At 39.5% G+C, this 16,639-nt stretch overlaps 2 protein-coding genes across 3 annotated transcripts; one reads left to right on the forward strand and one right to left on the reverse strand.

The window, feature by feature from the left end:
- The first annotated feature begins 327 nt into the window (after positions 1-327).
- On the forward strand, positions 328-4,758 carry zgc:162592 (uncharacterized protein LOC561993 homolog). The gene is made up of 2 exons (XM_035158266.1): positions 328-1,302; positions 3,188-4,758. The coding sequence occupies exons 1-2, from the start codon at positions 501-503 to the stop codon at positions 3,481-3,483; spliced, it is 1,098 nt and encodes a 365-aa protein (XP_035014157.1). The 5' UTR covers positions 328-500; the 3' UTR covers positions 3,484-4,758.
- A 4,183-nt stretch (positions 4,759-8,941) lies between these two features.
- Positions 8,942-14,704, reverse strand: LOC118113531 (cytochrome b5). 2 transcript variants are annotated; one of them, XM_035163331.2, is made up of 5 exons: positions 14,148-14,704; positions 12,720-12,848; positions 11,268-11,294; positions 11,091-11,122; positions 8,942-10,742 (listed from the first exon to the last, which is right to left on the reverse strand). In XM_035163331.2, the coding sequence occupies exons 1-5, from the start codon at positions 14,346-14,348 to the stop codon at positions 10,649-10,651; spliced, it is 483 nt and encodes a 160-aa protein (XP_035019222.1). In that variant the 5' UTR covers positions 14,349-14,704; the 3' UTR covers positions 8,942-10,648. The 2 variants fall into 2 exon arrangements, with proteins under 2 accessions (XP_035019222.1, XP_035019229.1); XM_035163338.2 differs by having other exon boundaries at positions 8,942-10,739; positions 14,148-14,680.
- Between the last annotated feature and the right edge of the window lie 1,935 nt (positions 14,705-16,639).

Genomic DNA, 16,639 nt, shown 5'->3' on the forward strand with positions numbered 1-16,639 from the left:
GCCAGATACCCACATTAACCTGTAGAAGCACTAACAAAGTGGAATTTGCATGCTATGTCCCCTTTAAGATAAAATGAAGACGATGAGAGTGACTTTTATAGATGTAATATGTGCCTAAACAATGTGTTGTGTTGTAAATTTTTGCACTGCATGTGTCGTCAAATTCATGAAGTTGGTTTCTTGTTGTTTTCTTAATTTGCACGTGGGTTTTTTCTATTTGCATGTTTTCCTGGGTGGCAGTTTCTCTCTCGGCCACCATAGTTTGTTGACTTTTGTCAAGAGTCTAGCTCCATAGAAACTCATGTTTCCGATTGTTGGGAGGGCACATGAACGCGCGGTGATTGCGGCAGGTGTGTGTTGCAGGTGAGGTGGTGCGTTCAGAGGTTACAAGTATCCGCAGCGCTGCTCTCCAGTAGAACCTCTGCTCATGTGCTGTACGTCAGCGGGCCCTCAGCCATGTTCTCCTCGTGTGACCTCTGATCCGGTCGCACCCATGAAACATGTGGACAGCGCTGAACCTCTCCGCCTCCGATGACTCCAACCTGACCGGCGCGGACCCTCGGAGGCCGCAGGAGCTGGACCACCGCTCCCTCAAGGTGAGCATCATCGTGGCGCTGGGTGTGATGATCACGCTGGGGAACGTCGCGGTTCTCCTGGTCATCACCTCCTCCGTGGCCGGGTGGTCGAGGAACTCCCGGTACCTGCTGCTCTCCCTCACCGCGGCGGACTCCGCGTTCGCCCTGCTGGTCATGCCCCTGAACCTGTGGGTGAGCCTGCTGAAGGACTACACCGAGGGGCCCGACGTGCTCTGTCACCTCGTGGCCTTCTGCAACGCCACCGTGTACTCCACCTGCATGTACACCCTGGCCACCATCAGCCTGGAGCGCTACGTGGCGGTGCTGTACCCGCTGCAGTACTCGACCCTGCTGACCCGGAGGAGGACGCTGCTCCTGATCGCCTTCGCCTGGGGCTTCCCTCCCTGCCTGCTGTCCCCCATCACCTTCCCCGACAGCATTATCGAGGTGCACTTCTCCGCCGCCTCGCTCGTCTGCAACCCGTCCTACTCCACCAACGTGGGCTACTCCCTCAGTTTGACCTGCTTCATATTCTTCCCCTGCTCCATCGTCATGACGTACGCCAACCTGAGAGTGTGGTGCGCCGCGAAGATGCAGCGACTCAAGCTGCGCCAGTACGACTGTGCGCGTCGCGGCAGACACAACGTGGCCTCCAGGGTGCTCGTGCCCGTGATGGCAGCTTACTACGCCTGTTGGACACCGTGCATGGCGGTTATGATCTACAATGGTGAGCACCAGCAATGATAATACACCTGTGATCACAGTGCTGTGAGTGACAGCTGGAAACACGTGGATAGATCACTTATTCTGTTGATGAGATGAGATAAGACAATGTAAGACAAGTCAGGATAATATATTTTAGTCAAACTGATCAAGATAGGACTAGACAAGTCAAGATAAGACAAGATAAAACAATATATTCTAGTCAAGACGAGTCAAGATAAGACAAGACAGGTTTAGACAAGATAAGTCAAGTCTGCTCATTAAGAAGAGTTTAAAACCCCAACCATCACTCAGGAGTGAAAATTAAACTAAGAAGAAATAATAATGTGACATTTATCGTGATAATTTTATCCTGATGTTATTTTTGGCCATATTGCCCAGCTCTAGTTCAACTTTCATTAAGTGCATATTACGACCCGGACAGTCAACCTAAAAATGTAATTATATTTTAATTCAAAAGGGTGGATGTAATGTATGTATGTTGCTTCTCCTACATCAACCAGCTCAGACCCATCTGGAGAAAGTCGTATATTATTGCCGTAATACCAGAAGATAAAATTGTTGCTAATTCATCCTGTTTATGTATATTTAGACTAGATGGCACTGACGGCTGTAAAAGATATAAAAACTGCTCATGCAGAACACTTATGTGGCCAGGCTTTTTAATTATACAGGGTAGTTAAAGGTTAGCATCAAAGCTCCTGATCCGGACCCAGTGAATGAATTGAATACAAAACTACTGTGCAATGGCTACTTGGGTACATATAGGGAATTACATGTCATCACAATTTAGCTTTAATCTGTTTTGAGATGCATGTTTTTAAACATTTGCTTTAGTGGTTTTAAGGGTTGGAAGATAACTTAAAATAATAGGTATTTTATTTACATTTAATATATTACTCCATTTACAAACTGTCCATGGATTTAAGCTTGGCCGTTACTGAGAGAAAAAGCTGTAAAAGTTATTTATGCACTGTCAGGCATTAACATCCTGATTCACAATCGTGTTTATGACTCAGACCTTTGACTTTTTCTCATTTACACCAACCATGAGCTGTCCTGCAGTAATCGAGACCAAGAGCGGAGTCACAGCCGAATATTTTTAGGAGTTGAGACCTTTTTTTCCCCGAGAAGAGCTGTAATTCATCTGATATGGATGAAAATCCCTGAATGAAGCTGATGTTCTTAATTATAACGTCACAGTGTGCTGCCGTCCAAACGACACGATGAAGTGGCTGCTTCCAATCCACAAAATCCTTCAGTTAATTTTCTCCTTTTAGATCGAGACTATAAATTTTAAATTGATGGCTTCTTCATGTCATTGCCCTCAGGGGAAAGACTCACATCTCCGGGTGAGTGCTGACGACATTTTCGTCTTTGGTTTTATAGATGTATTAAACTATATGTATGATCATATACTGCAGCCATGGTTGTTCTGTGTTTACCTCTGCCAGGGAGGTTATGTTTACACCCCTGTTTGCCGTATGTCGGTTGTTTCTTTGCAAGACTACACAACAACCACTGGACGGATTACCACAATCTGTCAAAAATGTTGGTGCGGATCCAGGATTCTTTTGTCATGTTCTTGAACATTGCAACATCTTTGTTGACTTCTCAGAAAATAATGAATGGATCTTGATGGAAAAAAATCTGGCACATTTAGTGAACTGATATCTGAGTGTGTGTGTGTAATTTGCTGCAGCTTGATTGGATTTAAGGGGACTGTGCGGTGATTGGCGCTCTTCTGAGTGCTGTCCTAGTTTAACTTAAGACTTGTTAAATAAATAGGTCAAAAAAAGGTGAACCACATCATTGTTCTGTTTTGCGTCGTGTTGCCATGATGTGGATACTTGCCTTACTTCACCCCCCCATGTTTTCTAACCCCGCAGCAGTGACAGGTAGCACTGTACCGGAGTGGGTCGAGTTTGTGGTTGTCTGGCTGCCAACCTCCAACGGCTTCCTCAACTGCATCTTCTACTTCTGGATAAACCGAAGCTTCCGCAGGAAATTCCACCTCGTCCTCCAGAGGCTGACTCTGGCCCTATGCCCCAAACTGGCTGACGCTCTGGGATGCTGCAGCGCCGCTGAGACGCAGTTTGTGTCAGGGATTATGGATAATAACAACTCTGTCCATGAACGCTCTGCCAGTGTGTCCTCCACCTGCACCCTGTTATCATTAGGCTAGGATGGCCGCACCACTGGTATGGTAAATGATGCTGATGATGATCGTCTTATCGTGTCTGGCTGGTCAACGTACACCAAGTTATTGATATATTCTTACACAAGGTATCATGGGTAATTGCAATGTCAATGGATTGATACAATGGCTATGATTGGAAGTATTTGAAATAATCACTGTACAGTCTCATTTGATTAATATAGATTTTTGTATAACTGTTATAACTGTTCTTTTTATTTTTTATGAGTTTTCAGTCTAAGAACAGTGTTCAGTTGACGGGAACATTTAATTTAAAAACTACTAAGTTTATAACTTATTTGGATTTTTTCTTTTTCTTTTACTCATGCCCACAGTGTTGCCAAGATTTGATTTACTATCAGAGATGGCCTCTTAAACCACCTTTTACTTGTTTTAGCCACAAACCTTGTCTTTGCCCCAGAAATACCTCCCCATATTCTGCGTACAGATAAATAATAATTATTTTAAAATTGTCCGCGTAGTTTGACTTGTTGCTGTGATCAACATATTTCACTTCAAACATTTGAGGTCGGTCTATTAGCACATTACCATAAACTGATATTTAGACTTCCATTCATTCGAGACATTTGTGAACTAACATCAATGTCCGATTACAGCACTTTGAAGGATTGAGGCCTTCTACCTCCCCTTTAATTCAAACTGTGCTGAAGACCTTGGCATATTACAGTTGGGAGAAGTTAACCTTTAAGTCATGTCCTTCCAGTGTATGCAAGGAGAAAAGTAATTAAGCAGCTACACTGTAGAAAGGTCACCATATTTGTGCTGACAAGAGATGACTTGGATAAGTTCTGAGGTTGTGGCTGTTTATTTAGAGATAATAACCCCATGATCCTCTTCTTGACAACGGCTACCACAAGATGGATTCAGCTTGGCAGTGCCCATGTCGTTTTTGTCTGGACCGAGTTTACTGTAGTGGTGCAGGTTGATATGGATGTGAAGTTGAGAGTTTATGATTTTCTAGGAATTTTCACAAGGAACAGAAATTCCAAACCATTTTATAGATGTTATTTTAGCCTTTAGGTTGCAGCTCGGTGTCCTGATCATGAAAAGCATGCCTTCTGTATGAATTATTAAAATGTGTTGAGCACCAGATAATATCTGTCACTGAATTACAAGAGGAAAATGATGATCTTTGCATGTATATATTTTGTTAATTTTCTAAATTCCTAATATAATGAATGAAAAAATAATGTATAATGTATCAGTTTACGGATTTATAAAATAAAGCATTGTGCCTTTGAATTATGTCATCATGTTTGTTAGTTAAAGAAGTGAAAATTACTGGATGGATTACCACCAAACTTGGTAGAAGGATGTGGTACAGGTTGGGGAAGAATTTTTAAAATTTCAGTGATTTTGTGTGTGTGTGTGTGTGTGTGTGTGTGTGTGTGTGTGTGTGTGTGTGTGTGTGTGTGTGTGTGTGTGTGTGTGTGTGTGTGTGTGTGTGTGTGTGTGTGTGTGTGTGTGTGTGTGTGTGTGTGTGTGTGTGTGTGTGTGTGTGTGTGTGTGTAAATGGGGTCTCATAAGTGGGCAGTGTGGGTTCTACAGAGTGCTATTCTAGTGTAGTTTGTATTGTTAGTTATTGCACAGCAATTAAAGAATCATAATTTTCTGCCAGTCTTCAATGCTCTGCTGCACACCTCATCTAGAATAAAACAGACCGATCGTACCCGAGTCTCATCGAGATGCTCAGTAACTTTCACTGACCTTCGGTCCAAATCATATGGTTTGCTTCTGATGAACATGCCTGCCTCTGTTTGCTGCGCATTTATCACCAAAACATGGGGCTGGATGTAAAGTAGAACCACAGATCCTTCCTCTGGCACCAGTAGATGCTTGTGCTGATTTTCTTTCCCACTTATTAATAAATGATTTTGTTTTCATTGCTGGAAGTGGAAAGCACACACAATGGGATTGTAGGTTTTATGATTGCCTAATGAAGAAATAGCAGTTCAGTTTGTTTCATATGTTGATTAATTGTAGAAGATGTGTCTGTGTGGGGTAGAGAGAAGAATTTAAAGTGAATTTATTGCCCATGTATTATTCAAACGGCTCAGAGATTATATGACTGACAAATTTAGCCGGAAGTTTCTTGGTGCAGTTTATAATTTGATGTTGTATTACTCCCAAAAAATGTATGTATGTTCACAGTTGCTTTATCTGCAGGAGTAATGTTTTATTGTGTCTTATATGATGTGTAACCAAGTAAAAGAAAATAATGTTAGTCAATGCACAAAAATCTGACCGGATATTGATCATGTTTCCACTCACTGTTCAGTTTCTTGAATCTTAAATCTCATGAAACATCTTATCATGAATAATTTGAATTAGATTATGCTAATCACCACCTACCAGTGCCATGTTAGATAACAGATATATGGAGTCAAAGAACATAAATGAAAATAATCAGAGCTTTTGAATAATGGATGTGTATAAATTTGATTGATTGTGTGCCTGGTATTGTTCCTGCCGAGGGATTCACAACAGCATGAAATCAGGGTCTATATGTGGCTATTGCACAGGTTAGGCCAACAAGGTTTGTGTTGTGTTTAGCGAAGAATGAGGTCCGACAGAAACAATAACAGACACACTTTCTTCATACATGTGAGGTGATGCCGACATGGTTTGCAGACTAAAAAAGATTTTGATATCAAGCACATTTAAACGCATCCCACATGGCAGAATTGTTTTGGCCCAGATTTGGCCCACAAATCGAATGATGGCCCTCTCAAAGGTGCCAAAGATGGCCCGAATTTATGCCATTTGGGCCATATCCATCATTTACACTTGGGCCAAAAAAGGCTTCTTTTGCTAGTGTGCCACTTTAGGCTCAAATCCATTTTCTCCAGGCCACAAGGAGGCCTGAAATGTCGCCTCATTGCCTGAAGTGGCCCATATTCGTATGCTGTCTGTGCTTGACGATTCATTAATTGCAACAGAACTGTTATTATTATAAATAAAAAGATATTTTATTCATTCATATTGATGTAGTATGATGCAAAGACCAATAATAGTGTACATGACTTGACAGAAAATAAATTGGGACTAAATTTCTTGGGTGGATTTAAAGTTTTCATGGGTCTAACTTTGTTGTGAGAGTTGGGGGGTCTAAAGTGAACCTTTAGGCTGTTGTCAAAGTTGAACAAATCCACTTAGGATTCCCTGTGCAGGTAGTTCTGTGGACCTTTTCCGATATCGCCAAACACTACTCAGAGATCATGTTTATTCCTGTTGCATCCACAAGCATTTTTTTCCCCCCAGATGTTTGAGATTTTTGCTGTAGCAGGTCTCCCAGGACACAAGAGTGTTGTGCATTAGCAGTCCCAGCTCTCCTTAAGGATGACTGCTGTTAGAAATAAGTGATTCAGTCATAGTGAACGATGTCTATCTGATGGCTTCATATACTCCCACAGATACAATATGCTGTCTCATAAGAGCTCATTACTCTGTCTGGTCATAATTGCTGCCACAACAGGCTGACATTGATGTAAAATGGCCAGTGGCAATACAATGCTCCTTAGTTCAAAAACTCTGAAAAGAAAATATTATTTCTTTTGTACAATGCTTCCGGAACTAGTGGGAGTGGGAGAAGAAAACTATGTTTGCTGATGTACAGTTTTGTCAGTAAATTGTCTTTATATTATTTTAGACCATCTCATTGCACACTGTCTTCATCAGCATCACAATACCAATGTGGCAGGTTTTTGTTTTTTTCATGGTTGCATAATGTCTTTCCACAGCATGTGTGGCAGCATTGTGTTTACTGCTGTTCTGAGCCCATGAAAACCAGGAGATAAACTCTCCTGAATGCTGTGATGATTATATTAGAGTGGGTGCAGCAGTCAGATTAGCCATTTAAATATAGCCTATATTCTCCCTTTTCTCTGGCCAAATTCAACAACTGCCATGGTAACTTGTTGAGGTTGTAGTGCCACCTTGTGTTTAAACTTCATATAGCAAAGAAGGACCAGACCTTGTAAACAGCAATACATTTATAATCATTTCTGTCTGGTTGTGCAGTCATTTTTATTTACTGCTTTTCTTATTTCTTCCTGCTTTCCTGGTCAAGGTTGCTCCATGTTGTTTATCGGTTGCTAAAACGGTGGTTCTGGAACATTTACCAAACCAATTCAAGTAGCATGGGAGTCTTTATTCCTTCTGAACAATTCATCAATTTATGTAACAAGAGTGCATCTGGTTCTTGAAATGTCCCACCTGATCAAAAAGGATTGAATCAATGGGTGTTGATTTGTGCTTTCTGCCGTTCTCTTGTCACGGGCACTTTGCAGTGTGAGGGCTCTTGTGGAGGTTGCAGATGGAAAGGCTTTAATTTCAATCACTGCTTCCTGCTCCTCTCCACAGGAAAAATAGCTGAGGAGAGCAGGCATACGCAGGACTCAAGTATTATTCAGTTTGTGCCAGTATTGCACTATGAAACGCTTACCTAAGAAAAACAAATCACAGTATAAGTACATAAATGCATTATCGGCTACTCCAATGCAATTTTTTTCCATCGAATCACAATGGCACAATGATTACATTTACGACTAAAGGATACCAGAGTATTGGGATTATTCCATCATGTTGCCCTGTGCCACTCACCTCCCTGGAAAGCATGTCAAGTGGATGACTCACTTCTACATTAGTTGCCTACCACTACAGTGTGTTGCAGTGCTAGATAGTTAGAGTTTTAGTGTCATTTCAAATGAGCTCATGTTGTTTGGTCCTTAACATGTGAATAAACACCTCACCTCAGCTGCTGTGACCAAGAGCAGGACTGCAGAGGGAAGTTGAACCCAGCTGTTAAATTTTTCATATCTGTATTCCTTTCAAATTAGCACCACACCAGCGTACTATCCATTATTGAGTTCATGAATTTTAAAAAGAAACGGAGGACTACTGTACGGTGGGTGTTTGCAAGAACAAATGCCTTGTCATTTTTGTCGTAATTATCTGAGACAGATGCAGCCAGATGTTGAAAGAATAATTTACAAACCCAACAGTGGTGACTGACCACACTGGATACAAGGCTGTAACAGTATAAAGTAGTTCACTAGTTCACTAGTAATGAGTGTGAGCGCCGTAGTCTTCGGGGCTGTTGACATTTGAGGGGTCAGTACTGGATTCCTGGAGCTGTTGACCTAACTACCTGCATGCACTTGTGTTAAGTCACTTTAAAGATGTGAATGATTGACTTTCATGTTTGACAGAAACTGTTGCTCTGTTCAGAAGATACAGTTGTTTGAAGTGCAGACATTAGTCTTTATTTTCTAGATTAGGTTGTCATTATTCTGTCCATCCCTTCAGACATAGGCTACTAACCTTGTTCTACCACCGTCTCTCATATTTTAACAATTTTATTTATGAACAAACATGAATTTGAAACCCTATTTTTGATTCGTCAGGAATTCTTAAATCTAAAATGTTCATTAGATATATTTATTCCTTTCATTCAGGCACTGGAATTACAAAGGTTTCAGCCTTGACTGATTTTGATGTATTTTACAAACGTACACACGGATGAGGACAGTTAACTAAGCAAACACTATATACACATATATTTACATTTGTATACACAAGTATATATGGTATTTTCTCAGTATATTAGTCACTTGTACTTATTGAACTATTGGTTTTATTCAAAGGAGACTTAATGACATGAAATGAAAGTTGAAATACAAAGAGATGGCAAATATTTATAAACCAACCAAATACACGTAGACATCTGCAATTAATGAAGTCACACGTAGAAATAGCAAGTTATATTCAGAAATTGTACGCTGAATGGATGTCATATTGTTATTGTCTTTGTAGCTGAAAAAATGTTGTCGACAAACTGAGTGATTTCAGAAATGCTTTGCAAAGGTTACCCAAACCAAAACATATAACAGTGCCACAATCTGAGCAGTAACCTGGAAAATGGAAAAAGGCAGAGTAACTAAAATAGTTAAACATGTGTTGCAACTGTGGCCTGAAAGACACTTATATGGCTTTAATGACAACTAGCAAGTCCCCACTGAACCAACAGGCAGTCTAACAAGTAACACACTGGGACCTCGTTCAATATAACTCAACCCCCCCAGTGACAAGAGTCAAGTCCATTCACCCAAGACAGTATATTGAGATGCATTAAAATGAAACAAAGTTCTGGAGGAAAAAAAAGCTGTTAAATAACAAATAGCATAGTGAGAAAAAAAACTATCTAATTTAAAAACAGGATAATCAAACATATACTTATGTTATTATTTACTCAGTCACTGCCAGCTATTATATCTGTATAGTAAAAATATTATTATTATTAGTACATATTACAGAAATGTATAGATAAGGTACTTTCAATATTTAAACAAATTCCTTGTAAAAGCTGTAGAAAAGAAATGATCAGAACAGATTTTACCTTAAATATTCACTGATACAATATAATTCATAGCTTTTTTCACAAAAAAACAAACAAAGATTTGACATTGCATTTACATAGTTGGAAAGATGATGCATTTACAACCAGATGATAAATGCAATTGAGCAGAGCTGTGAATGAATGAAGAAGTGAATGGAATAAATTCACTAATCTTATTGAGCGTCAGGTAGCTGTCATATTTCTCACTTTATTAAAACTTAGAAAATGCATGTGAAGTTACAATTCAGTGTAAAAAACAAAAAAAGTAGAAAGGTCACTGTGAGCTTTTATCCTGACTTCATCATCATTTTGCATACTTAACATTTCCTGAAACGTTATTCCAGGTCGTGTCTCTGCAGTGATGGAGCACGTTGAGGGAAACCTTTCTCTGAGCGGACAAATGGCTGGTGACCACACACTAACCAAACTGAGTGGGATGCATATGAAAGTTAAACTCAAAGACAACATTTAACATGAATGACAACAGGCATAGTGACAATGAAATACAAAGAGAGAGACTGAAGGCAGACAATTCAATAAAGCCTCTGCCCAACTGTCTATTTTCGTGCACTATGTAGACGGACAAGGACAAAGGAACTTTATCAAACTGCCCCCCCCCCCCGCCTCCTTTTCTTGTTGCAGAGGATGCAGACAGTCCTAATTGTTTGCGTGTAGTGTGAGGAGGATTTGGTCAAACATTTCAAGGCCTCCAGATGAAAAGAAGAATGCCAGCACTTAAGACGACTTGTGTTCAACCGTGTAGAAGCGATACATGACACCAACAACAATTGCAGCAACAGCAGGTATCAACCACGTGGTCCAGGAGCTGCTGAGCAAAGAATTATATATTAAATATTATTGTTTTTTTTGTTGTCATTACATATATTTACAGCTCATCCCTTTTTTAAATTTGTGTATTTATCAATGTATACTTTATACAAAGTTTAAATAATTTAAAAGAAAAAAGGTAAATAATACAGAAATCTGTGAAAATCATAAAACACTATTTCAGTTGTGTGTGTGATTTTGTCATATGTCATACACAAACAGAAAATGATTCGCACTTTAACCTAGATATAATCTTTTTCTGAGCGGTCAACATTGCAGGAGAACCTTGTTCACAATAAGCAACAGCAATCAGTGAGTGTGACACATGTTGTTCATGATGATGACTCACCTGGACTCTCCTGGATTTGTGCAATTGTCCAACTGTAGCAGAAAAGAATCAATGAAAAAAATATATATTGAATCATTTACACACAAACCATGAACTTTATATCGTTGTTACAAATTCTGTTCTTGGGATTTTTCTGCATTTTTGAAAGAGACAACAATAGGAGACAATAGGTCTTACCTTAGCAGCCTCCTTTTTCCTGTCGTCCTACAAATACAATTAACAAATTAGTATTACTTTCTTCATGTGATGTCTAACACTCATACACAGGAAAAGAAATGAAGTCCATTTCTCAGATAGTCCACAGTAAAAATGAATTTGTATGAATTACCACGTGAACAAGGCTATAACAACCACACCTCTTGCTGATAGTAACATAATCATAATCAGTGTCACATGAATATCACTGTCCCAGGTGTGACAATCCAAATTTCATTCAGCGATTGAGATTTGAGAAAAAGGGTAAAAGCAACAGGAAACCAAACCATGAATTCCTTTGTGGAAGTTAAATCCAATGAATGTATAATGATGATTTGAATGTTTTGTGGTTTTATGTGTGGCCAATTCCTGACAAAGACAGACGAGACAACTTTTTTAAAAGATGCCTAAATCAATCCCCAGATTCCATTTTCAGCATTCTTGTGAATCTTGTTTTATGAATTTGTCGTTTATAAACAGAAAAAAAAACATGAGACACTGCATGATTATGACAATTTTCTGTTTTCTTATCTGTCTTTCTGTAGGATGGTTCCCTTTATGTTCACTGGCAGCGAAAGAACAGGTTCAAGATTTTACAAATGCTCTGCACACTCTGCCAGAGTAATTACATCACTTGTGTTGGTGTGCAGTGTTAAAGTCTGTCTTAAATTCACCTTTGTGTTTCCTTGCTTAACTGCAGTAGAGACATAGGGACACAAATAGTAAGTATTATACAAAAAAGACTGACTTCAGAAAACATCATCATTTAAGGCTATGATGATGTCTGTCTGTATTATATGTGTGTGTAAGTGTGAGTGTGTGTGAGAGTGCATGTATGTTTGTCTGACCATAAAGATATTTGCTAGGGGTATGTCTGTGTGATACGCAACGTGTCGCTAATGATACGCAACACTTTTCTTTTGTGTGCAAAAGTTCAGTTTTTGTTTCATCACTGAACAGAATTAGCTCACATTCTCTTACATGCTGGTTATGAGTCCTCTGAAAGTAAAAAACTAAAAGTATCAAAAACTTGAGGGAAAGACTGAGTAGGACCTATGAGAGGCATTTACTGAAAGGTTATTTAAAAATGGCTACAGTTTTTAGCAGTTAGGTAACAGAAATGTGAGTTCAGAACTAATGGCCACATGACAACTTTGTCTGAATGGTGTTACAAACCAGTTTTCTCTTTGGTTTGACGTCAACCCCCCAATTTGCTAATGACCATTCAAAATCCAAATTATTTCATGGAACTATCTTGTGACTCCAAGCAACTTTTCCCTGTTAGGAATGTCACCGTTTTCTCTGAGAGGTTTGGTGAAACGGATGAATTATTCTGCTTGATTAGCGTAGATTTTGGCAATGACAATGACTTGTACTCATGTGTTACCTTCATTTAATAGATACTTGAGACAGGAAACAAATATTTATTCTTACCATATGAACCTCCCCGACTAGGTACTGCTCAAGCATCTCTCTCGCATCTGTGGAATGACCTACATCCTCGAAGCTTTCTGTGGCGTCTGAACCAGCCTGCTCCAGTAAGACCTCCTCACCTCCCGGGTGCTGAAATAGAGTGGGTTACAGTTGGGCTAATTCATTCTCCTTTTTGTCCCACGCTCACAGTGATACAGTTCCCGTTTGTGCTTGATTAAGTTTAAAAGCAATGAAAACTTCACACTTGAAATCACATGCTCACCAAACCAAACTATCAAATTGTCTTTGGTTTACTCAGGTACTGTCGCAGGTACAATTATTAGGTATCGTGCAGTCAATGAGCATCAAGAACGGTAAAATATTGTACTACAGCTCAGCAATATGGCCACAATTTATATCAAGATTAAAGTTTTCATATCAGCCAATATCAGTACTTATCACAATGTCTCATCTCTCATTTATTTTAAGTTTAAAGACTGATTTTTGCTCCTGAGTGAAGGTTGTGTTTTTAACTCTTCTTTATGAACAGAGAATGCCAAACACTTGTTATACAGCTAAATGTTTTATAAATCTGAGGTAGATCAGGTATGTATTATACATCCTCACTGTGGAATATTAACTACTAATATTGTCCTGTATGGCACTGTTTTATCTCCACAGCATTTTACAACTAAAGTTAATGATTGCTTTGCAGATTGTGATCTTACATGCAGAGCATCTAAAATACAGCACGTGTTCTTTGGTTAAAACATCAGCTGGACAAGCAGCTGCATTACAACATCACAACTAAACATGTGCTAATCCGATTATATATGTAATGCTGTTGATACTCTGAGAGGGGCCAGTACATTGTTGAGCATTACACGTCTATAAACTTACTTTTGAAAGTTTCAAATGCAAAACTTCTACATAGAATTGATTTTTAAACTCTGTGGTTTAGTAACTTTTTATCCAATAAAAGGTAAACAGAACAGACTGCTTATTAAAGCAATGTGTTAGCAGGGATAGTTTAGCCAGGTTTGATCCATGAGACAGGATCACCAACATGCAACGTTCACGGCGGGTTTAATTTGCAGTTAAAAGCTATTCTCTGCTTAAATCCTGCAGATGAATATGGTGAATAACTAGTTATTTAACAAGTTATTATCAAACCTTGATCAACTTAACGAGAGCTAGTGTGTGGTCTCTATACAGTTTAGCAGTGTGTCGCTTTACGTAACCTCGATTCACCCCGAGATAAGTTTTCACCGACGGACTTTAAATGCTGGACAGTGGCTGTCAGTCCGTAAACGTTACACGTCAACGTGTGACGCTAACGATTACGTCTCATCTCCAGGAAGTAGTCTTAGCCAAATGAAGCAGTACTGAGGTAGAATCGTGTAAACTGCTGACAGCATTAATGGTTGAGTCGCTCAGAGGGTGTCTTACCTCTTCAAGGAAACCAGTGATGTCGTATACTTTATCGTGGATGATGAGCCACGAGTCGCTGCACATGTTGTGCTCTCTTATTTCCTCTAACGTGTAATATTTGACATCGCTTCCCACTGTTTCACCGTTCACTTCCACGTTGCTGTTACTTGCAGACCCGCTGGTCTCGTTGATGGAGTTGTCGTCTATTTCTTCACCCATTCTCACGTGGATTCGAATAACCTAAGACCGCGGAGCAGCCGCTAGCTACCTTTAGCTTCTGTTAGCCGGGTACGGATGGGATGGATGCGGTGCTAGCTAGCTTCTCTTCCAGTTGCACCGTGCGTTAGTAAGAGCTGTCGGTGGTTACAAAAGCCCTAATGACCCGGCAGTAAAGAGGTGACATAAACAGCCATCAAACGCTGCACACGCTGCGGTGTTGCGAAAGAAATATCTGCCTGAAACCCGGCACATCGGCAGACATATGAAACCGACCAATGACGTTGTTTTGCAACCATAAAGCACACGCACGACAACTGACCAATGAGAATCTGACCTTCATAGCGGTGACCAATCAGAGTCAGCCACTTGATGATCACGAGACGTTTGTGAACTGTGCGCTGTCAGTGCGCTTAACGAGTTCTTCTTCTGGGCTTCCGGCAGACTGGATGCCCCGTGGCTCGTTGCTGCCGCCAACAGGTTGGAAATAGACTGCATTCTAAGTGGTTCTATTTCCACTGGTGTAAAATCCTGTGAATTCAACGATTGTTCCTAATCAGTGGCTCGTTCTCACTGGGATTCAACAGGCTCTCATGCCCAGGCGTGATATCGTAGTAAAACAATTTTCTTTCTCTCTTCATGTAATATCTATAACTGTATTTATTAGTTTTTGTTGCTGATTTTGACTGAATGAGGCATCAAAACTTATAAGGTTACCAATCAAATTAAATCTGTGTGTAAAAGCGAGGCTTTTTAACTTTAACCATCCAAACTAAATGCCTAACGCTAACCCTAACTCCAACCCTATCCTAAACCTAATTCTAACCCTAAAACCAAGTCTTAACCCTCAAACAGACAAAATGTCCTCACTTTCCAAAAATGTCCTAACTCTGTAGGGTCTATGCTTAAAATGATCTTCACAAAGGTATACGAACAGAAACATGCACACGTACACAAACAAACACGCTAAATAAATATGAATGTATTTATTTTCTGTTACCATATTACATTGTTGTTGTGTACCAAATTTCTTGTGGAAATTGATGGAGTGGATACAAATAAATTGAATGAATTAAAAAAATGAATAGAATCTGCATTGACCACTACTATTTGGTTTTCTGCAAGTTTCACAAGTTTTCTGACATTTTCATGTCCTAGTCTCAGTCGTCGCAACAACTGAGTTCCTTCTCCCTCTCCCTTTTATTAATGGAGGATTCTTATCAGTGGTGGAGTTGTGATGATCCTTCTTTTATTTTCCCCATTCTCTTTCACACAGCTGGTATAATTGGCATACAACATTTTTAATTTTAAATGACATAATGCCTCTTTTATGTGGGCCTGATTGGCCCATACACATTTGTTGATGTGTATCAGCTGCATGCAATAAACATGAGAGTAGAATTTCTTCATTTATATAAACAAGTTGATGGCAGGGTATAGAATTGAATTAAAAAATTTAGAGGCATATGTAAATTTATTGTATTATATAGCAAATTCTGGATCAGTAGAGTCATAGGTGAAGTAAGTAAGTACTCCAAGAAATTCCACCAGTACCTCTACAACAGGAGATTGCATTGGTTGTAGCTTTACAGTCCTGGGCACTTTTTAAAATATAATTGCAGTGGTGCATCAATATAAAATTTTGATTGATTTACTGACAGAAATACTATATACTTTGATAATACTTTAAAGTGATTTTACACTTTTACTCATGGGAGCAAGTTGAAGCAATGCCCTTTCCTGCTGTGCTGCAAAGTTTTGATGTGCTTCTTCCTATGCTGATATGTATGGGGCCTTTGAGCTGTATGTTTTCTACTGATAGAGCAAGTTACCACCCACAGGATGATAGTGGCACATGTGTACGTCAATGGTTCACAAATACATGTAAAGTCTAGACTTCATCCTGCACTGCCACATTCTGGTATATTTAACAAATTCTTGTGGGAGACTCAAAAAGATAAGACACTTCTTTCAGTCAGCAGCATAACCTTGGGCAAACTAACCGACCAGATAAAATATCTCTACTCGTGCAACAGCAGCAAGTGCACTTGCAGAATAAGATATAAACCTCATCACCAAACCCACCCCCATCCCAACACAGAACCTGAATATGTCTGTACAGAATACTTATGTCTGAACATTATTTGTCTGTCTTTTTATATTTTCTCTTGCTTATTTTATTCATTTATTTTTTATATAATCAAACTTATTTTTATTTATTGTAAGATTGCTGTTGTAATAGTTGAATCCTGTGATGCTGATAATGATGCAGGAGTGGAGTTGTTTGTTGACGG

This window comes from Hippoglossus stenolepis, chromosome 1 (assembly GCF_022539355.2).
Source record: "Hippoglossus stenolepis isolate QCI-W04-F060 chromosome 1, HSTE1.2, whole genome shotgun sequence".
Taxonomy (NCBI): Eukaryota; Metazoa; Chordata; class Actinopteri; order Pleuronectiformes; family Pleuronectidae; genus Hippoglossus; species Hippoglossus stenolepis.